The sequence below is a fragment of the Pygocentrus nattereri genome, chromosome 15, assembly GCF_015220715.1.
Source record: "Pygocentrus nattereri isolate fPygNat1 chromosome 15, fPygNat1.pri, whole genome shotgun sequence".
NCBI lineage: Eukaryota > Metazoa > Chordata > Actinopteri > Characiformes > Serrasalmidae > Pygocentrus > Pygocentrus nattereri.
Window position 1 is genome coordinate 33,355,239 of NC_051225.1, and position 23,735 is coordinate 33,378,973.

A 23,735-nucleotide genomic window follows, 5' to 3' on the forward strand; every position below is an offset into this window, starting at 1 on the left:
TTGCGTCTTATAGAGCTATAAATGTGCAGGATTCGGTGTCTTCATACAGTTTGAGTAACTGTTGAATAATTGCTTCAGTACTATTTCAGCTCGTAAGGCGAAGCGGACATTTCGATATTAAATTCTCCCTCGTTGTGCAGTTGTGTGCTCGGACTGTTTTTCTAACGGACCAGGGAAGGAGGGCTGCAGCGCGTCGTTTCCTTTGGCTCTGGCTGCTCACAGCGATGGAGGAAAACAGTCAACTTTAAGGGTTCGGTTCAAGCTCAGAGAAGAAGGGTAGGTGCTAATATGGTTTCTGTGTAAACGCATTATGATATATGCTCGTGGTTGGGCGTGGAAGAGGCTCAGCTGCGTTGACTTAGTTAATATGTAAACATGAACCCTCCTGTTATGGCAGCAAATGGGTTACGTCATTGATTTTTGTGGGTCAGTTAAAACAGTTAAACCTCTTCAGAAACAGTCCTGCAGTCCTACATTACTCTACTGTTTCCCTGGACTGTGCTTGTCAACTACTTACCCTTCATCAACACAGAGATGAGCTTGTTTTGTTGCATGTGCCTGTTCATGATTACATAATTCACCTTTAATAGGAAATCAGTTTTCATTACACAACATTATTGATCATTTTATGGTCAATATAGGAGCCATGTATTCTTTTTGATGATCTATTTCTTGCATGAATGAACGTCATAGGTGGTCTGTTTTTGTTGATGACATCTGTTCATTTGTTTGTGTTGATGGCATCAACTGTCACTGGTCAAAATAACCCTAATGTTACAACTGCTGAAGCCGAAAGAGTTTCAATTCATTTGTCCTGAACAAATCTTTGACACTCGTCACTGCTAGTCATGTGGGCCCTGGGGTCAACCTGATTATATTGTTAGGTGCCATCTTACTCTGAGTTTCAGAGGATCCTGCTATTTGGACATTTTTTGAGATGAATGCTTCCTTTGCAGCATTTTACTGTGTATCAGTTTCATCAACAAAGGATTATTTCTCATGCTGCTCTAAACAGTTTATTGTCACAACGTTGATCTACAATCAGTGTCTGCTCTCCTCCGATAGGTATGGATTATGCTTTTGCCACAAGAAATATTTAGTTCCCATGGACAGTGTGTGTGTGTGTGTGAGTGAGTGTCCCTAGTCTGCCCAATTCTCGAATTGCCGTTCTGAACGACAGGGTCAAATTTGACCCTGAACAATATATTTGTACCCAAAAGGTGTAGAGACTTTATAAACATATCAGATTGGTAATCTTTATTTTTACATATGCATATCATCACTATAATCAAGTTTTATTAAAAAAATAAAGTGCAGAGACAGTGAAGAAAAGGGTCATTAAACAATAATAACAATAAAAGTGTTAAGGTAGTTAGACACTTGCTCATCCAGCATGTCTTCTGAGATTAAGGGTATTAATAAGGAATTTGTGCTGCAGTAATAGCCTCTACTCTTCTGGGAAGGAACATTGGAACATTGCTGTTAGGATTTGATTGCATTCATCCACAAGAGTATTAGTGAGGTCAGGTACTGATGTTACAATAAACAAACTTGTGAGAAAACTCAGAAAAAGCCCTGTCATTAATACCCTACATCAAATAACTACCATCCATTCCCCATCTGAATCTCGTTCAGGCTGTGTAGAGTGAGATGAGGATCAGAGAGGTGGATCAGTGTGGAATGGCCCAGCAGCTTCCAGAGGATGCAGTGGGTCGACGGGTGTCCTGCGATGGAGAGCGAGGCACTGTGAGATATGTTGGAACAGTTCCTCCTACGACAGGTAGGCCTGATATCCAAAAGTGCTTGTCATTTCATCAACACAAGCACTGGTTACTAAAATGTTTACATAATGATAGCAATACTGGTACTTTGGCTTGGATACTTACAACCAGACAGTATGAGAGTAAAGTTCTTTTCATTAACAAACCGAAAGTGGACGTGGCTTCAATTAGAAATGAATGTTAGGTGAAGGGGGTGGATATGTTTGCTGATCACAAAAGACTATAGACTAATCCAGAAGCACTGATGTTAATAGTAGGCATTTGAAATGTAATTTAGACAGCCAATCAGCAGCCTTGATTTTGGAACAAGCGTGATTGGCTCAAAGATGCTGATAAGATCAATTTTGTCTTAACTACTCAAATTTTGACATATTACATCAACATAATGACTTTCCAATCCATTTCATATTTTTACCCCAATGTTTTCCATTGTCCATTTCCATTGAGTTATAAGGTATATTGCTTGAAATCTTTCACTACGAAATGGGACCCTGAAATAAAAAAAGATCATTACTTTATTAAGAGGCTACTAGTGGTGCTCTGTAGGCGACGCTGCCCGTCTGCAGTGATAGCAGAGGAGGGTAAAGTTCAGCTCCTCACTGCTGGCCTTTAGTTACATTAATGGCATCATATGCCTTCAAAGAGGAAGGATGTGATAATTATTAATTATTGCCCACCCCTAATTCTTCAGTGATATTAAGCTGTAGTCAGCTATTTGCCAGCTTCTTATTAGAAATTTCCCATTACACCTTAAATGCTGAAAGTTCATATTTCACCATTTTGGCTAGCTAGCTACTGAGACATCAGCATAGTGCTAGATTTTTTTATGCTTGTTATGAAGAAATGGTCCATAATACCTTGAAACGACATTAAACTAAGCTAATACAGTGGTTATAGTCATTTTTTATCAGAGAAAATACTCACACTTGTGGGCTTCTTTGAAAAACCTCTGTTTGCAGAGCCATGCAGCCCTAACACTTTGCCCTACCCCCTGTATCCCAACAAACACTGGGACACCCTACCTCCAGGTGTGAATGTGCAGAATGGAGGAGTAAAGGCTAAGTGGTAGGAGTGAGGGTGAAATGGGATTGGGCCTTTGTATCTTGAAATAAATCCTTTTTTTTTCTCAAATCTGTGCCTGTGTTAAACCAACAAAAACCGTGATAGCTTTCACAACCTTGTTAGCAAGACGATTGATATTGCTCAAATGGAAAGACACACACCCGCCTACTTTTAACCACTGGATTAGGGATTTAATGTTTTTCTTGAATCTCGAAAAAATCCGCTGCACAATAAGAGGGGATAGTTCAAAATGTTATGCTATCTGGCAGCCTGCTATTACATATGTGGAACAAATGGACTCTGTGGATATTGATGCATAAGATTGTACTACCACTGTTTGTTATTACCGCTATTTTTTTTCTTCTTTTTTTTCTCTTTTTGACTGTTACAGCCACCTTTTACTATTTTGTATTTGTTCATATATGCATTTATTTTTAAAGAGAATGTGTAGGTGCAGTAGGGAGTGGGAGGGTTTGGAGTTATTTTATTTTATTTCTTTAATATAATAACTCATTCAAAATAATAAAAAGACCTTTGACAAAAAAAAATGTGTTAAAATATTGACTTAGTATGTCAGTCAAAACTCTGAGGAAGTAAGTCAAGATTTCAAGATGTTTATCTATATGATGGTTGGTATTGAACAACATTAATTGTTTAATACTCAGTAGTATTAATAAATTGTGGGAGTCTTGACTTATAAGACCCAGCCCTATTAGGTGCTTCTTTCTGCTTAATTTTGCTGTTTGTTTTAAAGGATTGTGGTTGGGTGTGGAGTGGGACAACCCTGAAAGAGGCAAACATGATGGAAGCCATGAAGGAGTCTGCTACTTTACATGCAGGTAAAGTTCATGATGTGATATGAATGTGATGATATTCATGCCAGAGCATGAAGAAGCCCCAGTGTGACCCCTAACTCTCCTCTAAACCTCCACTCTAATTCAAACCACCATGATGTTTACAGTACATCCCACACATTGTAAAAATAATGCACTGAATTTACTTGATTCAAATATGTCTATAAATTTCATACACAAGTAAAATGTTACATCAACAATTTTGTCTATTACTTTGGCCAATAATTACATTATTATTATTATAACAATCATTTTTATTTATATAGCACTTTTCATGCTGGTGGCAGCTTAAAGTGCTTTACAGACAGGTGATAGCAGTAGTACAATAAATTATAGGTAATAATTTAGAATCAAATAAGACAATGACAGAGATCAAATTTAAAGAATACCATGAGACATAGAGTTTTATTTAAATGCTGAGTTAAAGAGAAACTTTTTTAGGTGCTTCTTAAAGTGAGCGCTGAGCTTGACTGTCTTTCATGTGATGTGATCTCTCTGTTTTGTTTCTTTTTAAGATGTGCGCTGTAGGCACAGTAATAAGATCATTACAGTGATCAACTTTGCCTGTAACAAACGCATGAACAAGTTTCTCTGCATCACTCTGAGATACAAAACACTAAATCTTAGACTGAGATAATATAATATCATGTGGAAATTATTCATGTAGAATTTGTTTAGGTGGAAATTAGATACACATTTTAATTAGGAAATTTCCCCTCTGAATTGACGTTTTTCCTGATCCACGAAACATGACTCAGACAGGCGAGACGGTCACCCATGAGAGTGACCACTATCACGACCACAACAGCTCATTGTGCGGACATAATATGAATTGTGGTCATGGATGTTTTTGTGTGTCACTCTCTGTCTCATAAGGCATCCAACAGGGGGGTCATTTGTGCGACCCAAAAAAGCCAACTTTGGCATGGACTTCCTGACTGCTGTAAAGCAGCGCTATGAGCTGGGCCTAGATCAGGCTATTGGAGAAGAGGTGAGAATCTCCACCAAGACCGTGAAGATGGTTGGCTTTGAGTCCATCATGGAGAAACAGAGGTGAGTCCAGGCGGCCTGTTTATGTTAAATTCATTCAGGTCCAGCTTTGGTGTCCTCAAAAAGTGTGTTGCATGATGCTCTGGTAGATCATCTCAGTGGTGATGAACTGTTCTTTGCTATGTTGCTGTTTTTTTCAGGATGGAGAATTTAGCAGAGGTTGCTCTCATAAATTGTGAAGTATCTGGTCCAGGCCCCGAAAATGAAATCAAGAAAAACATACCCAGTATCCCTTTGAGAAAGTAATACAAATATGGATGAAATCTTCCTCCAGGCAGGTTTTTGATGGAAGCCCGTTCCTGCCACATAGAGGAGAAAACATCACCCATGATTTTTCATAACTTATATATGTTATAACTGATTTACTTAAATGTTAGGTTTAATATGACTTACTATGTCAAAATAATGACTTATTTTCTCAAAATATTGACTGTGAATTTATTTATTCCAAAATACTTTTTATCTCATAATTACTTATTGCATAACTGACCATTTTTAACTCATTATTTTGAGGTACTAAGTCAAAATCTGAACTTACCAGAAACAGATCAGGAATACCTTTCATAGGTTTTTCACTCAGTGATATTACATTCTGAAGATGATTGACTGCTCCTTTAACTAGTTTTTCTAAGATGTAGGTTCTCTGGATCTCTCTGGGAATTTATTGAGCTCCTGGGAGGTGGTGGCAGCGATTACAGAGCAGTTAGAGAAACTGCAAGTACTTTACCTGAGGTTAGCACCTATCCATTCATCCATCAATCCATTTGTTCGCATTTTGTTGTTTTCTGTTTGCTACTTATTCAGTCTGTTAGTTATGTGCTGGTGCCTTTCATTTTCAAGGCTTATTATCAAACAGCAGCAACTGATGTCGTTTACAGCAAATTTAGCTCAAGCTTTTTGTCTATACATTCAAAACAGATGTGTTAAAAATAACACCACATAGTTATTTTACCATATTTTATTATTTACATATGTACAGTTAAGGAAACCTCATTTTATGTTACTTTGAAGACAATTAGTGTTTTATTTTGTTTGACACAAGTAATGTGTTTGTATTATTAACAAGATGTGTTTCAATTTTACTTTATAGTCATAATCGACTTAGCATTGCCTCCAGCCCTTCCAACCTCAGCCCCGCTTTCTCCAATCTAAGAGTCTTAACACTCAACAGCTGTGTTATCTCCTGGTCTCAGGTAAAGGACAATATCCAAACACACACACTCTCACATTTCAGTGTTTTATTGTTACCTCAGCTCAGTCCATCACCTCCATCACCTACCAAAAGCAAAAAGTATCTGCTAACATACATATTCTGATAAAAGAATATGCTGATCCACTGATTTTTTTCAGAATTTCTGCATAATTCAGAGTTCTGAAATATGAACAAAGTCATTCAGAGTGGTTTGATGTGAAATGATTCATTGTAGAGAGGCTTACAGGCTCATTGTTCTTTAGAGTAGTGGTGATGGGAACCAGGGGTCACCATGTCTGCCAGTTTATTTACTATCCAGAATGAGCAGTGAACCTACATGTGTCACCCTGCATGCACTTCCACCATCAATTTATTTAAATGCTTTTTAAAAACGTATGTATTTGTAACTTTTTTATGTAATAGCTTTCTGTAACTGAGCTTTTAAGAGGCATTAAACAAACAGACGTCCGGTTCCTATCACCACCACTGTAAACAATTCTAAGTCACCAAGTTTCTCTAGAACAGAGCATTTAATTCCAAACAATTCTGCATGGTTTTGTTTACATCTTAATGAGTTACACAGAACTTTTTAAAAGTTGTTTGGTAAATCCATTGCTCTTGTCTTTGACAGGTGCTCTGCTGCGCAACAATGTGGCCACATATAGAGGAGCTTTTTCTTAATGATAACGATATCACTGAATTACAGAGGTAAGACACTGTACATGCCAATAATCCAGTCAGTTTCCTTTATATGGAATCAGATGTCATCATTAATGTATGGTTTTTGTACATATTTAGGCCAGTAGATGTGCTGCAGGGTTTGAAGGTGCTGGACTTGTCCAACAATAGTTTAGTTCAGGAGAGCGTACTGCAAATATCAAACCTCTCCAGGTAAAAAAGGTTTTAATACATTGTAGTTATTTGGATTATATATAATTGTTTTCTGATTATTATAACTTTCTCTCTGTCTGAAATCACAGGTTGGAGATACTAAATCTCTCCAGTACAGGATTGACTACTATTCACTTAAGTGACGCATTACCAGGTAATGGACTGCTCAGAAGTACCGACATAATGAAGGGAAAATTTCAAGTAGGATATTGGGCTGAAACACATTCCAGTACCAATATTTTAGACTTGTTACTATTACTCATTAAATTTCAGGACAATAGGTTACTAACAGTAAAAAAAATGACATTTTATATTTGTGAATTACTCCTTAAATTAATCTAATTGGTGGTAAAGTGACAATCTGGCCAAAACTTCACATTTAACTGTTGCCGTAACTGTTGTAAACATGTCAACCCGCCCAGTTGTCTCTGGAGTGAGATTTTCCAGTTTAAAGATTAGATAAACCCCCTTGATGATGTAGGAACTGCTCTAGGCTGGATATTTGAGGCCACACTGTCTGAAACTTTTTATATTTGGCACCCAGTTGTCATTTTTCCTTTGGCTGAAATGTCTGAAATTGTAAAAAGTGGTCTCTGATGTTCATTTAGTGTTAAATAAGGATTTAATTTTTTATGTTCTTTATGATTTTTTTTGATGGAAAGAGCTACAGTAATGCTACCTTGGTTGTATTTATTAGTCTGTAAATCAGTGACTAGGTTAGCAGTCAGGACTGGTTGACACCAGAGGGATTCCCAATGATTGTATGATGCATTTTTGTGCATTAAGGGGGAAACAATGCTATGATACAGAATGCTGCTTTACATGACAAATGCATTAAATAAACATTTTATTAAAAAAAAAAAACATATGAAGGGTTTTGTTCTAAAATGTACTATTGACCCCTTACCAAAAAAAAAATGTTTTCATAGTATATGTTTTTGGTAGTATGCTATAGTATGATTAACTACCCTTATTAGAGAAATGAAGATGCATTTTCCATCATATATCAAAACATGTTAGATCTTGTTACAAGCAGATATACAGCATTCAGCAATGTCAGTAATCTCTATTTTCAAGCAAATCTAATTTGTTCATCTTAAAATTAGGCTCATCTTAATAAATATGGCTTTGAATTTGTGAAGGCACCAAGACGGCAATGTTCCCTGCACTGAAGATCCTTTTACTAGATGACAATAAAATCTCTGAGGTAAGAGCCTGTAGATAACGATAGAAATGTGGGACATTGGTACAGATTGGCCTAATATCCTGACAGTCTCTGTTGATTTCATTAGCGTGCTTTCTTCTTTTTTCTTCCTCTCTCGTTCACTGTCAGTGGGGTGTAATTAATGAGCTGGACAAACTAAGCGCATTGGTGCAGTTGTCTTGTAAGAGGAACCCCCTGATGGATTTGGACAAGAACCATGAGACAACCCGCCAGCTCCTCATTGCGCGCATCAGCCAGCTGGAGATACTCAACAGGAGTCAGGTGTGTATGTGTTAATCTCAAAAAGAGCATTGAGACTGAGCAGATATACAGTGCTGCTGTTAAGTGGAATCATTTTTTTTTTTTTTTTGGATTAATAGAAATTCTGTTTTTCTAATATTTTCATCCTGTACAACTTAACACCTTTCAAAAAAATACCAAGAAAGCTCTATAACATTGACAGTTAAGTTCTAATTAAAAATAATATCTACAAATCATATTTCAAAAGTGGAAATCAATTGTCAAGGCAGACAAGTTGACACAAAAGTAATGTCAATAGATAATTATATTATATAGTTACTATTTAATACCTTTTTGTTCAGAAATGTTAAATAAAACTGGTGATACAATGTTTAAAGCTGTACTGTGTAAGATTATTTTGTTAAAATTGAAAAAAGTAGCGTTAACAAGTCAGAAAAAAATGCTACAGTTTAGTGAGTGACAGACGTCAGGTGGGATTTCATTTGCATTTACATATTAACGATTAACGTCACACACAAAGGCTCAAATAGAAGGTCCAGCTTAATGTTTAGGTCTTAAATGCAAAATTAACATTAAACTCATGAAGAGATGATGACTACAGTACATAATTCACTCACATCCTCAGAAGACATGTCCTTCACCAAGTTTTGCCTTGAGTTCTCTTTAAATGTTTTTTTAACGTCCTCACAAACAAGATTCATCCACTCAGGGAAGGGGTCCGAAGCACAGCCATTGTTACAAACTTGCATGCAATTACATATTTCCACCAGAGAGGTCTCAAAATCTCTAAATCCAGAGAATAGACGTGGAGTAGCTTTAAATCAACATTGTATAAGATATTGTTATATATAAAATGGAGGGAAAAAATTGTTAATATGGCCAGTGATTCCAAGACTCTGAATAGTAAAGACGATAGGTCTACTGAGGAGTATCCCAAAGCTCTTTGAAGAAAACATTTGAGGATAAAGGGTCTTTTGCCCAGCATGTTTTGTTCATTTTAATTGCCTGTAAATCTGTAAGGCACTGTAGATTCTCAATGTTTACTATAATAAAATTGCTAACAGACTTATTATTTATTTATTAATCTTAAGACTTATTGTGTAATTAGTACTTACTATGAATTATTCTCTGAAGCTAATCTGTAAGTTATGTAGTTATGAGAGTGAGAAACTGGCCCATATATGTGTTCTTGCAATTTATATACACTAGGCCTAACAACACACCTGCACCATGATTGTGCTCTCTCTCAGGTCCTGCAGGAGGAGAGGAGAGGTGCTGAGCTGGATTACTGTAAGAAGTTTGGCCGAGCATGGCTGCAGGCTGGAGGCCACAGTGACCCAGAAAAGAACCACCCCAGTGCAGAGTTCATAGCGCAGCACCCACGCTACCTCACCCTTATTCAGAGTGAGTCACCACAATATATTTCCCCTACACTTCCAGGCTGAGCCTCAGGGCTGTAAAAGTGAATTATTGCCCCAAGGGAATTGATCCAAAGGTGTTGTTCAACTGCACTGATTTTGGACCGTTAGAATTGAATCAGTTAGAGATGGCATATCAGTTTCTATGGGTAAATATCAGACCAGATATTGGAGTGAAATAAAAAATGAATGTATCAAATTTATTCTGTGTGATGTGATGTCCTTGCTGTGGGGTAGTAGAGTACTTTTAAAATGATAGCACACTTCTAAAGTGACACACCGAAATTAAGTTCATTTTAAAGCTTAATAGATTTTAAAGCATTTTTCTTGTATTTATTTTTATCCCTGGGTAAATTTGTAATGTTTGTGTTTATTTATGTGCCCAAAATAGTCTTAATTCATTTTCACATTCTCTCTTTATCCCTTACAATGAAACAGGCTGTTTTTGTTACTGTGCCTTCAAGACTGATGTATTTAAATGAGCTCAGTTCTGATTGGCCGCTCTGTTCTGTGCCTCATTCAAATAGACATCTGAGCTGAAACACTACTTTTAACTTCAGTGTGAATGGCAGGGGCTGTAGGCTGAAAAGGTGGATATATGTAAATGAGTTTTTCATAGCATCACAAAAACAATGAATTTTAAAAGGGGTGTTTGGAGTGATGATTGAGCGTTTTAAAATTTTAAACGTTTACATTAAAAGAAAACTGAATAAATGATGCACTATTTTTTGCCAAAATAACATTTTCTGGGTTATTTTCACACATAAAAATCCCCAAATTTCCCTGTGTATTCAGTGTATCTTTAAAAATAATTTGGAATTTCACTAAAATAATGGAATAGAACAAATTGTAGTGAAATTTGAGATTTCATGATGCACTGAATTGAATCGTGAGGTGAGATTTGCACATCTTGCTATTAGAAAAGCCGAGCTACTGCTAGACTCGGTTCAGTGTGATGGATGTGTTGGGGTTTTAATTAAGGACTATTTGTTTGTTTGACTACTTTATTATTAGAGTATGGTGCACCGGAGGAGGATGAACTGAAGGAGCAGAAACCTTTCGCTCTGAAAGACCAGTTGTTGAGTGAGTAGCTGCTTCGCATTATGATCTTGAAATGAAATGTCTCTGGACCATAAACATGTCTGCATTTGTCTCTGAAATGTCTCTCTGAAGCACATTCTTTCTCTTTTTTCTTTGCCCTTTCTCATCAGCTGTTACATTTGAGTGCCCTGAGGAGAAAGACAGGAAACCCATACAGAAGAAGCTCCCAGGTAAAGACCGACACACTCAATCTCTCACCAACTGTTACCATAAGGTTTATCCTGGTTGTGTGTATTGAAATATTTAATGTTTTTTTTCCCCCAGGTTCGATGGTTGTTCAGAAAGTGAGGGGACTGCTGTATAGACTCCTGAAGCTCCCAGGCACTGAACTCCGTCTCAGCTACACCAGCTCCAAGGTGAAACACACTGTTTATTCTGCTTCACCCCACACTCATACAGCAAAGAGCAGTTAGAATACCAGTTCTTTCAAGAAACTGCTGTTAAAACTATCGTTCAAAAGTTAAGAACCATTGTCATAGTAATTATTTAAATTTTTTTATCTATAATATCTTATACAACACAGATTTAAGTAGTATAAACTAGACAGCAGAATACTTTTTGAGAAGTTAAGTGACTGAAAATCAAGGTTGGTATAGTTTAAAAAGAAAAATCTAATCCGTTACTATTACTGAGTACATTATAACAAATTAAATTATATGATGGTATTTTAAATTCTAAAATAAAAATTCTGTTGTCTGTTTAAATAACACCAAGTGCTAAATCAAAAATTAAAGACAACTTGCTGTTTCACACAAGGGGTTCTGAATAATTAGGGTATGATATTTTGGTGTAGTTATAGCATAGAATTAGAATTCAGACACAGCATGAGTGAAAATTGCAACACAGGTTGCAATAAAAATTAAAAATGGTAAATTGGCCAATTGCTGATACTAAATACTGTAATGGAGACTAATTTGCTTTTTACTTTCAGGAAAAAAATATTTCACTATTTATTACTTTACATCCAAGTTATTCACTACAGACCCTTCAAATCTGTACTGACTAGAAAATCTAAGAAAAAATACTGTATTATTAATATTAATACAAAACAGTTATTATTTTTTATGAATACGGATGCTGCTCTCTGAAAACCTACAAACCAGCCAGTTCTAAAACAGCTGCCTCAAATAAAAATCTTCATGAATAAAATATAAGGCTTACAAATCTGTTTGAGAAGTAAAGTCAAGTCTGTTTTAGGTAATGTTTTTTCTTCTTCAGCGTGGGGGGAGGTCTGTCCGTTAGTTTCATATATTCATAGGTTTGTATTTGTATAAGGGCAGTCACAGAAAATATGAAAGCAAAATGTATGTTATGTACAGTAATTCTCTGGTTCTGTACATTTCTAGTTCAGTTATTTGCCATAAGATCTGACCAGAACCATTGAAATATGAAGCACGCTGGATATTCATTCTTGATGTTATACAGCTTTCTCTGTTATTATGGAATCAATATAGTGACCCTCAGGGCCCCCAGACCATCCACATTAATCCTTCATCTCCAAGTTTGTGAGTTGGATTGGAGCAAAAATGTGGACCATCTGCTGGGCCATTGAGGGCTGAACTGGGAAACAGTGGTGTAACAGTTCCATTCATCATTCTGGACACATCTGAAAGTAAATTCGGAATGAATTGGGTTCATGTTTGAAAACTTAAGATATAAGTTTAGTTATATATAAGATAGTATACATGCACAAATAAATAAATAAATACTGATCAGTTAAGCTGCTGAGGTAATTTTCAAAAACAACATTCTTGCCAGGCAGTAGAGACAAAGTGTTAATCCAGGTCATTCCTGCCTCTGTCCTTCTATCTTTTGTTATGCAGATGGAGGGCAAAGAGATCGAGATTGATAATGACCTGAAGCCGCTGCAGTTCTACTCCATAGAAGATGGAGACAGAATTCTGGTGCGCTGGTCCTGAGGTGGTACCTGCTGGAGCTTGCCGAACTCTGCGTCACACGCAGCTGACCTTCTCTGCACAGAGCACGAGCCTGCCTAAGCTTGCTTTCATCCCTCAAACTGCCTGAGCACATGTCTATAAGAGATCCACACAGAGACTTGTGGGATCTTGTGCGCACAGATGTCTTTTAGGCTTTCACATTTCTGTGTCCTCATTAGAGCTTTTAGGGATTGATAGGGATGATGATGCACTGCTACTTAATATTATAATTACAATTTCAGATACAAAGTTCCTATTTAAACTGCATTCTGTTTTAACTGAAGGCAGGATTATATTTGAGTTTTAGAGCGTGTGATGGAAGGCTGCTCTAAAACACCTGATTCAGTTCAGGAACCGTTTAATAAGCAGATTAATCAGCTTTAGAGCAGGACAAACACAGTGCTTTGTGATAGTATCTCCGTAGTCGGTTGCTGTATCTCAACACTAGATGGCACTATGCAGGTAATATGTAGGAGAAATGCCCATTACCCACTAGCCAGTAACGATCTATAACAGGGATGCACTGATGATTTTTTTTATGCCCGCTAGCATATTTCTAGTACTTTCTGTTGCAACATAAGATTATTTGCTCTTCATTGAGCCAAACTGGCATTTTAAATCTGTAAATGAAAAATTTCAGTTGCATATTTAAATTTTAAAAATCTAATAAAATGCTACATCAAAGGTAAGAGGCAACCAGCTATTTAGCACAATCAGTCTTTAGTAATTATGCTCTGTCCCTTTTGTATTTACATAAACATTCAAACAAGTGCATGTGCACACACCTGCCTTATTTACATCATTATAATGTACTACAGATCAGCCAAAATTCTGCTAATTTTGATTGTACAGCTTCAATCTTTAAGGAGTACTCCAGCTTTTTTTAAGCCTATATGTATTTATACATCACTGTTGACAGAACAAAACCTTGTATCTCCAAAATGGTAACTTTCCTGGAAAAGAAACAAAACTTACTTTACTTTTAATGTAAGTCATTGGAACCAGAATTTTTTCTCATGCCATCGATATATATCACTGTTTCAGAACAAAACCTTGTATCTCTATTTTTGTTGATTATCAGTTTTTGACATGATTTAAAAATACCTTTTGCCCTTTACATTGTTTTAAATTTCTTGATGGACAGAGCAACAGAAATTGCCCAAAATTCTGGTTCCATTGACTTACATTAAAAGTAAAGTAAGTTTTTTCCTTCTCTTGTAAACGTACCACTTTGGACATGTGAGGTTTTGATCAGACAGCAGCGATATATAAATATATCTATTTATATTGCTAATATATCTATTAGCGATATATAAATATGTATGCATATATATATAATATATATACATACATACATACATACATACACATATATACACACATATATATATATATATATATATATATATATATATATATATATATATATATATACACACACACACACACACACATGTGTATATATATATAAAATCAATCTAACCTTAGATGTAGCGCTGGTACATGATATCAAACACAAAGTCAATAGTCACCCAAACGTTATATCATAAGCTTGTTCTCAAGGCATCTCTAAACCTGCACAAACTGCATCCATAAGTGTGATTACTGGCACTCAATAATTGTATCGTAACAGAATTTCTGCAGTTATTTGATTATTCAATTGGTCAGGTAAACACCATACTCCGATGTAGAAATGCGATGAAGAAATCCGATAGAGAGAGGATCTGATTTGTCAGTGCGCGTGTACTCTTACTCTGATTTCAGATTTCTCAGTCTGTGCATGCGCGGAACAGACTGCTGTACCGGAAATAATCATTGTTGCGAGATGGCATCAGAATACTTTTGGAGCGATGTTGAAACCAAACATGAAATAAATATTCTTCACCTTCTAAACAATGTACATTCATATTTTCAGGTAAAGTGGCTTGATTTAAAAAAAAAAAAAGCCACAGCATGAGATTTGATTTTTACATCACATTTACGCCACGTCTTCTGTGAGTTTACGTTCTGGTTGAAAAGCAGAAACCTGATCACTGCCTCATGTAGACCTGAAGTTTCCCTATTGTCTGATTACTCAAGTGATTATAAATGCGTTGATTGGATTACTGACCAAATCTGATTATCAGATTAGAAGAGCATGTAAACACTCCGTGTCTTCACTGAGGTCATGCAGATTTCATGATGTGTTTTAAGACACAGTATGACTTCTGTGAGCTGTAGAAATGAGCAAAACTTTGTGTAGCTGATCCGCCTGTTGTCTAAAATGAAAGCTTGCTGTGTGCCAGCAGCACAGTGAAGTTTTGATCATTTTGTGGCTTAAGTGGCTTAAGTGGCTCAAGTCTGCGATACTTAATAAAGACCTAAATGCCAGTTGAGAGATGATTTGGGGATGTATTTAAAGGAAAGATCTGGGTGACTATTGGCAACATTAGCCATGTAGCTCCAGTTATAAACACAAGAAGCAAAGTTTGCACACCAAACTCATCTTGGCTGATAGATGACAACTGTAGCAAGTAAGGGCAGTTGTGGGCTGGAGGTTAGCGATCTGGCCCTGTGACCGGAAGGTTCCATCCCCAGGGCCGACAGTCCATGACTGAGGTGTCCTTGAGCAAGACACCTAACCCCCAATTGCTCCCCAGGCGCCGTGGATAGGGCTGCCCACCGCTCCGGGCAAGTGTGCTCACTGCCCCCTAGTGTCTGTGTTCACTAGTGTGCATTTGGTGTTTCACTTCATGGATGGGTTAAATGCGGAGGTGGAATTTCCCCGGTTGTGGGATCAAAAAAGGATCACTTATTAAGGGAAAATTGTGTAAATTTGATGTTTGCATTCCTTTGTTTGATTCAAGTCAGTGTTTTTTTTTTTTTTTTGTTCTTTAGTCCTGGCAGATCTGTTGATATTGTTTGTTAGACTGTATGCTACATGTGTCAGAGATTAGGTTGAAAGAAGCTGGAGAATTCTTTAAAGTAAGAGTTTCCTTTACTGAACCCTAATGCAGATTAATGCATCTTAAAACTGACAGTTATATTATATATATTATGACACTCACTGCTTCATTCTTGGCCTGAGGTTAAACGTGTTTTTCTGTGGCTTTAACAATATAGCATGTGTAATATATCCACGACTGGCAGACACATGGCCTGCACACTCATTTGTCATTTTCCTGAGTTATATGCTCTGAATGAGGAAGGAGTTAGAGGACATGCAGCTGTGATAAACCATGTTACTCAACACGGACTGTCCTATCTGCTCACTCTTTTATTCTTCTGCAGCTGCTGGGCCTCAAATACACCTTCCTCCCTTTCCGCCTTATGTGCACATCATCACTCACGTTGTCATGAAGATGATAGAGGCTCAACATCAGATAATCAGAAACAAATGCCAGCCATGTAGCAGTATGAAGAATAAATAAATGAAGAGACTGTACTCCGGACTCTTAAAAAAGGTGTTTTTATTAGACAGCTGTACAGAGTGGAAGTGTTCTCGTATGAGTGTATCGCCGCCTCCCTCCAGCTGCATCCACAGTACATGCATGGTAACCTTAGCGAATATGTAAAAGGCTGGAGTCCCGTATGGGGGATGAGGTCAGGGAGGTTTGACCCAACACAGCCTCCAGAGGAACTCGGTCCAGATGGACAGGATCTCGGCCAAGACCCCCGAACCATCTCCTCTGATTAGCTTTAACGCTTGTAAACATTTTTTACCTGAAACTTGTATTTAAAATATGACTATATTTCAGTTATTTATTTACAATACCAACACAATCATGTAAAATTATTGTAAATATCAATTTTATGTAGGTGAATTAATGTCATAACGTTCACCCCATGAATACTTCATCTGACCCACTGACACCATAAACAGCTCTTAGGGCTTTTAAAAACTATTTTAAGGCAAAAAAGGTGATGTTTACTTTTAGGGCTGTCATTACTGATAATATACACGGCTATAATGATTCCATCGATATTGGTTTCGCGATTTCATTGCCGTGATATTTGTGATACGCCATGATCTGTTACTTACTAACGCACACGCTTGCGTGAACTGTTGATTGTGATCTTTGGTGCTCCGACAGTTCAACTGCATTTAGTGCTAATAACAGAACGCTCATTCTCCATGATGATTTTATACAAAATAAAACTGCTGCATACAAGATAAAATACACATTAATATCTCTGTTACAAGCTTGAAATCATCTTTGATAAGCTTCAAATGTTTGTTTAATGTAAAATGGCCAAAAACTGTTCATGTAAAGCACTTGTCACTAAAACACTACCGTCATCTGATAGGAACGCTAGTAGAACGAGAGTTTTCATAGAGGCGTTACTTTCCTCGTTTTTGTTTTGAAATTTATGGCCCAAAATGAAGGCCTTCTGCTGTGACAGTTTGCCACCAAACATTACAACGTAATTATATATTGTTACACCCCAATAATCAGCCAATTATTTTGATCAATACATTAAAAAAAACATTTCAAGCTTTTCAAAGATTCCAATACACTTTACAGGAAATAGGTTAAACTATGTAGACTTTGAAATAAATATTCAAACACTATAGGCTGGTTTCTTGGACAAATTTATCAAGGATCAGCAAGGCCAACAGTGTTCCACTATTAAAATCCCATTTGTTCCAGATTTAGGCCTAAACCAGCCCGATGTGACATTTAATGGGTTGTGTCTGTCAACCTTTGTTTTTATAGTGTAACAGAGAGCATTCAGAGAATTTCAACTTTCCAAAACCATCACACAAACCACCAACTAATCATCACCAGTTCATTCAGAAAGGTTGAGCAAAAGGTGCAGGTATATTTTGTTCATTAAGCTCCAAACAATGTAAATGTTCCCTCAAATGTACAACATCAGTTTTGAGGTCCAACTGTGTACTTAAAACACATTTTTCCCAGGAAAAAGACACATTTTTATACTTTTTCATGACCTAATGTTAAAAAAGCCAAGTCGAGAGTCCATTTTTAATTTCAATAAAACATGTCCCATAACTAAAGGTACTGAAGATGTACCCTGGACAGTATCACTACAGAGACAGTTTAGAAAGTTGTACCTTTTTTTCTGATCGTGTATGATGATGCTCTAATAAGGCTACACCACACATACATAAGCCCTTTGTGACAAATGACACAGACCTACATAAACATTTATAAGCACTTCAAAAGGCATCATTTGTCTAAAAAGTTGCAACTTTGGTGTCGACACAACACTCATGTCAGGTGACAGTTTTGTTTTTCCTGAAGTTATGACGTGTATGTCACAGTGACATAATGCTTGTAATATAGCCCTTAAGAGAGTTTCGTTGTACCATTTATAAGATCTCGGCTGTCGGACCATCAGCATTTTATTACTGTGATATACAATAAGCTACAAAATCAGCTGTTAAAATGTGATGATAATGTCAGGAAGAAACAATAGGTGTCAACCTGAAGCAAAATACCAGGAGCTCCTGGTATCCATTTACACAGGACTTGGAATAAGCCTTTATAATTGTTTATGTCAGTTTATGCCAGTTGTCATGAAATGTGAGATAATGAAGTTTAATCGATTAATCATGACAGCCCTAATTCAGCCGCTTCTTAACATGCAAAGAATGACTATTTTTCTCCATATGAACAACATAAAACACGGCCGCCTTCACATATTGTATTGTTTTTGGAAAGTGGGTTAAGTGGGGAAAGTTTAAAAATAAAATCAATTGATTGGCTACAATATAATCAGTTAATATATTGATATAAACCTCACACTAAAATATAACAGTGATTCACAAGAATTTGGGTAATACAGTAACTAGTCTTCACTTAGACCCCATTTGCACCAGCTCACGGACCCCGGTCTGTGCGTAGATAAGCACTGTGTTGACCATCCATCCTTTCTGACCCCCATGCGGCAGTCCATACCTTCAGTGGTCCCTCCTTTCACTCATTTCTGATCCCCTTTTGCAGTTTACACAGGACTTTGTATCAATATCCACTTCTTTAATGCCACTAACTTTCCACATTGCGCTCCTATCTGCAGTATCTGGGCTGTAGTGATGAAGGTGAGGTTTAGTGGTTGATTTAGCCTTTTGGTAATTATCATACATACTGCGTTTCCCCCATGTGAATCAAGTGGAGTCATCTTAAAGGCACAGGCATCCCTTTTCCTCTTCTGGTCAGAACACCCATGGCTGCCTCATCAAGCTGCTCTCAGAAGTTTTGGTCCCTCTCAACGCAGGAGCCATTGTTCAAGGTAGGACAGCGGCAGGTGAAGCCCCCGGGCCGTGGGAGGCACAGGTGGGAGCAGCCGCCATTATCACTTGAGCAGTAGTTTACTTCTGCTGGAGAAAATGCACAGTAAATTGTAAAATGAATGCAAGCACAGATTCAGAAATCCCAACATTAATTAGTAATTGTAGAGACTCAGGGGTCACTGTGTCAGTAAAATATCTGAGAGATGGGACACAGCGCGAAAGCCCCGTTTCTCAAAGAGACTGCAGGTCCCTTAGCAACAGTCTCTCCTGGCTAGTAGCTATGAAAAGGCAGAGAGAGATTTAGCTCAGATGAACATTTGGAGACTTATTCGCATTTATAAGCACCTCAGTTGGTTTCCTGGAACGTTAAATCTGCAACGAGAGACTGTGAAACACTAAAAAGTTGTGAAGCAGAAGTTCTCTTCAGTCAGAATTTAAGGTGGAATGGAAAAATTTGAACGAGAAGCTGGCGAATGAGAAGCGACTTCAGCCTCGTAAAACAGCCAAACGATGAGAGACATTTTACAATACTCTACTTCTGGGGAAGAGTTCTCTGGCGGAGATGGGAGGAAAGCCGCTATAGCTGAGCTAGATTAAAGCAGAGTAAAGTGAGTGAGTACAGTGTTTTCATTCACATTTATTTAGTCTGTACTAGGACATTCGCACACACTGAGACATACTGGACATTAAATGTTGTGGCTGCCAAAGGTGGTTTGATTTTTGTTGAAAGGACAAAATGTCTCTTCTTAACATTTGGGTTGTGACTCCTGACCTAAACTAGCTTTTTAACGCAGAGCCGGTCAGATTTCTCGCTCATCCAGTTGTGTTTTTGTTATGTGCTGCCACAAACTGACCGGATGCTGTACTTACCCACTTCCAAGTTCCACCCTTTGCATTCCATCAACATTACGGTATAAATTAAATATTTAGAAAAACGATTTTTGACATTTGTGAATCGGTCCAGAATCGTTCACGTCCACATCACCATTCATCTAAGAATCAATTTTTCCCGCACCCCTAGTAACTATTGTCTTTATCACCCTCTTATCACCTTGTGTGACATTTGACTAAATGTCTATTAATGCAACATGAAGTATTGTACAAGAAGGTGCTTCAAGGGTTCTTTAGTAAAGAAAATGGTTCTATATAAAACCCCAATTCCAATGAAGTTGGGATGTTGTGTAAAACATAAATAAAAATAGAATATGATGATTTGCAAATCCTTTTCAACCTATATTCAATTGAATACACTACAAAGACAAGATATTTAATGTTCAAACGGATAAACTTTATAGTTTTTTGCAAATATTCACTCATTTTGAATTTGATGCCTGCAACACGTTCCAAAGAAGTTGGGACAGGGGCGTGTTTACCACTGTGTTACATCACCTTTCCTTTTAACAACACTCAATAAGCGTTTGGGAACTGAGGGCACTAATTGTTGAAGCCTTGTGGGTGGAATTCTTTCCCATTCTTGCTTGATGTACAACTTCAGTTGTTCAACAGTCCGGGGTCTCCGTTGTCGTATTATGTGCTTCATAATGCGCCACACATTTTCAATGGGAGACAGGTCTGGACTGCAGGCAGGCCAGTCTAGTACCCGCACTCTTTTACTACAAAGCCACGCTGTTGTAACACGTGCAGAATGTGTCTTGGCATTGTCTTGCTGAAATAAGCAGGACGTCCCTGAAAAAGACGTTGCTTGGATGGCAGCATATGTTGCTCCAAAACCTGTATGTCCCTATCAGCATTAATGGTGCCTTCACAGATGTGCAAGTTACCCCTGCCATGGGCACTAACACACCCCCACACCATCAGAGATGCTGGCTTTTGAACTTTGCACTGATAACAATCCGAACAGTCCTTTTCCTCTTTGGCCCGGAGGACACGACGTCCATGATTTCCAAAAACAATTTGAAATGTGGACTCGTCAGACTGCAGGACACATTTCCACTTTGCGTCAGTCCGTCTCAGATGAGCTCGGGCCCAGAGAAGCCGGGGGTGTTTCTGGCTGTTTTTTGAGAAACGTTGCTCTTAAACTGTTGGACTATTTGCTCATGCAGTTGTTCACAAAGTGGTGAACCTCGCCCCATCCTTGCTTGTGAATGACTGAGCCTTTCAGGGATGCTCCCTTTATACCCAATCATGACAGTCGCCTGTTTCCAATTAACCTGTTCACCTGTGGAATGTTCCAAACAGGTGTTTTTTTGAGCATTCCTCAACTTTCCCAGTCTTTTGTTGACCCTGTCCCAACTTCTTTGGAACGTGTTGCAGGCATCAAATTCAAAATGAGTAAAATATTTGCAAAAAACAAAGTTTATCTGTTTGAACATTAAATAACTTGTCTTTGTAGTGTATTCAGTTGAATAGAGGTTGAAAAGGATTTGCAAATCATCGTATTCTGTTTTTATTTATGTTTTACACAACGTCCCAACTTCACTGGAACTGGGGTTGTACATCCATAAACACTTAAAGAACCTGCATCATTAAAGTGTTCTTTAGATTGATGGAGAATGTGCTGTAGATGGTTCTATATAGAACCTTTTTGAAAATGGTTCCCACATAGCACCCAAAAGAGTTCTTTTATTGTTACAGTGTCAAGCTTGAAACAATAGAAGAACCCCTTTGGGTGCTACGTAGAACCCTTTTCATTAAGGTTCTATATAGAATCATCTACAGCACATTAATGCACATTTTCATTCAATCCTAAGAACCTTTTCATCATGCAAGGGGTTCTTTAAAAGTTCATTGTTCTATATAGAACTATGTCACAAAGCAACACTGTGCTTTTCTGAACATATTGTGTATGTTGTCAGGGCTTGTAAAACACTGGGACCCACTGAATGTGATCAAATCTCAGATCATTTGATAAAAATGACCATGTACATAGTCGCTGTCAGAGCACAACCTTGTATCTTCATTCACATTCATCTTGCCTATTTACACAGTTTCATAACTGCATGACAAATGGACCAATAGAAATGTTCCAAAATGACTCACTATAATAATTTTTTGCATTTTTGTGGTTTTGTTGAAAATAAGTGAACACATCCTCTACAAAGAGCACTCTTCTGCACATTTTAATGCACAATTACTTTCATTTGCTGAATTTAATGTATTGGGGGAAAAAAGCACATTGTGGTCTGTGCAAAAGTTATGGCACATTTTATATTGTAGGTTTTATTTTTTCCGTGTTAAACTCAACAAATAAACTGAAATTGTGCACTAAAATTTGCAGAGCAATTGCATATTCAAGTCTTTTCTCTGTTGATGAGGTGTTACATTATTTCCTTTAGAAAATCAACAAAATGTCATTTTACCAGGGATTACCGGGGACTTTTGCATATTACTTTGTGTGTTTGTGCATATTATCTGCTATTTGAGTTTCTCATTGTTCCCAAAAAATGGAAAAATTTGTTGAACATTTAATAAAACATCTACTGGGTTTATTGCTGCCTTCACCAACTTTGTGCTGTTCAGTTTATATTTCTGCCTAAACTGTACAAATTATTACAGAAAAAAATTACTATTAATACTAGAAGTGGTAGAAATGGTTAAATTGGAGTGTTTTATAAAATTTGAGCAATAAAAGGCCTTTTATCACACCTAAGACAAGTTTTATTTATTATTAACTGTATTACTATTTTAAAACCAGAATATGACAAAGAATTCCATTCACAGAAAGTGGAAAAGCAAACCTTCACGGCATTGTGGGAAGGACGTGGTGATGCCGTAGGTGCGTGATCTCTTCTGAGGCAGGAACTGGTCCACCTCTCTTTCTGCCACCCGGTCCACAGCAACCACAGATTCCCTAGCAAAGGACACCATAAACATACACGGTCAAGTGACAGCCCCTCCAGAGCTATGACCATATAAAGCAACTTTCCAACTCTGTCAGTGTAATGTAAACATTCAGACTAGAGACCACCCTTTACCATCTTTTACATCCGCACTCTTATGAAACTCCCAACTGTCCGCCTAAACAAATTATAAAATGAATAAACACTTGAGTAAGGCTTTGGGTTAAAGGCCAAGCCATGCAGCACATTCCACTGTGGTCAAGCAGAATTCCCCAGAGGTCAGTAGTGGCCAGAGAGAATGGCTTTCATTTGCACCTCAATGTTCATCATTATGCTGTACAACGTTGTACAATACTGTAACACTGAAATACAGTTTGTCATATCAAAATGGATCAGTGTGTGGAATTGAAGCTTTCTGTGATTCTCTGATGTTTTCTTTTCATATTCTATATTTAAAAGAAGCTCCATGCTGCTTTTATTGTTGAATAGATTCTGAGTGCGTTTATTCAGAATGATTATTATTGATTTGTTTAATTAGAGTAACGATAAAAGGCCACTGAAGGTAAACAAAATAGTCTATGAATGATCAGATTTGTTAAATCATTCCTTACATATCAACATAAATGCAAAAACATCGATAAATTAGCATATTTAAAAATAAGAGTGGACTAAAGGGCAGAAACAGCTGCTTAAAGTGGAATCATCTGATGTAGTGAAGTTACTTAATGCGCAGTATATAACGTTACTGCGCATTAACTGTAACGTTATGAGGTCTCCACTATACCTTCTCCAGTCGGTGTAGTACAGGTTTCTTCCATAGGAGACGATGGCGAATGGATATTGCACTCCATCCACGATCTTTCTCCTCAGACGAGTGTACGGGTCAATACACTCCACCTTGCGAGTACCTGCAATAACCGTTCAAATGCAAATAAATAAGACAATGCAA

At 37.4% G+C, this 23,735-nt stretch overlaps 2 protein-coding genes across 3 annotated transcripts in view; one reads left to right on the top strand and one right to left on the bottom strand.

Moving 5' to 3' along the window:
• Positions 1 to 101: 101 nt before the first annotated feature.
• Positions 102 to 13,478, top strand: tbce (tubulin folding cofactor E). The gene is made up of 17 exons (XM_017702440.2): positions 102 to 276; positions 1,636 to 1,780; positions 3,598 to 3,682; positions 4,574 to 4,750; positions 4,888 to 4,973; positions 5,380 to 5,479; positions 5,838 to 5,940; positions 6,571 to 6,647; positions 6,738 to 6,830; positions 6,920 to 6,984; positions 7,973 to 8,037; positions 8,164 to 8,316; positions 9,546 to 9,699; positions 10,728 to 10,796; positions 10,925 to 10,984; positions 11,079 to 11,170; positions 12,638 to 13,478. Exons 2-17 carry the CDS (start codon positions 1,651 to 1,653, stop codon positions 12,731 to 12,733), a joined length of 1,605 nt encoding a protein of 534 aa, XP_017557929.1. The 5' UTR covers positions 102 to 276; positions 1,636 to 1,650; the 3' UTR covers positions 12,734 to 13,478.
• Positions 13,479 to 16,182: 2,704 nt separating this feature from the next.
• The window catches only part of LOC108430149 (nidogen-1), a 58,124-nt gene continuing 50,571 nt past the window's right edge, over positions 16,183 to 23,735 (bottom strand). Inside the window, exons 18-20 of one of the 2 annotated variants that reach the window (XM_017702445.2) lie at positions 23,571 to 23,694; positions 22,685 to 22,797; positions 16,183 to 19,070 (exon numbers count right to left, since the gene is read on the bottom strand). In XM_017702445.2, the coding sequence (XP_017557934.2) occupies positions 18,943 to 19,070; positions 22,685 to 22,797; positions 23,571 to 23,694 (365 nt within the window). In that variant the 3' untranslated portion in view covers positions 16,183 to 18,942. Of the gene's footprint in view, positions 19,074 to 22,684; positions 22,798 to 23,570; positions 23,695 to 23,735 lie in introns of both variants that reach the window. The other variant, XM_017702444.2, reaches the window with a different exon arrangement.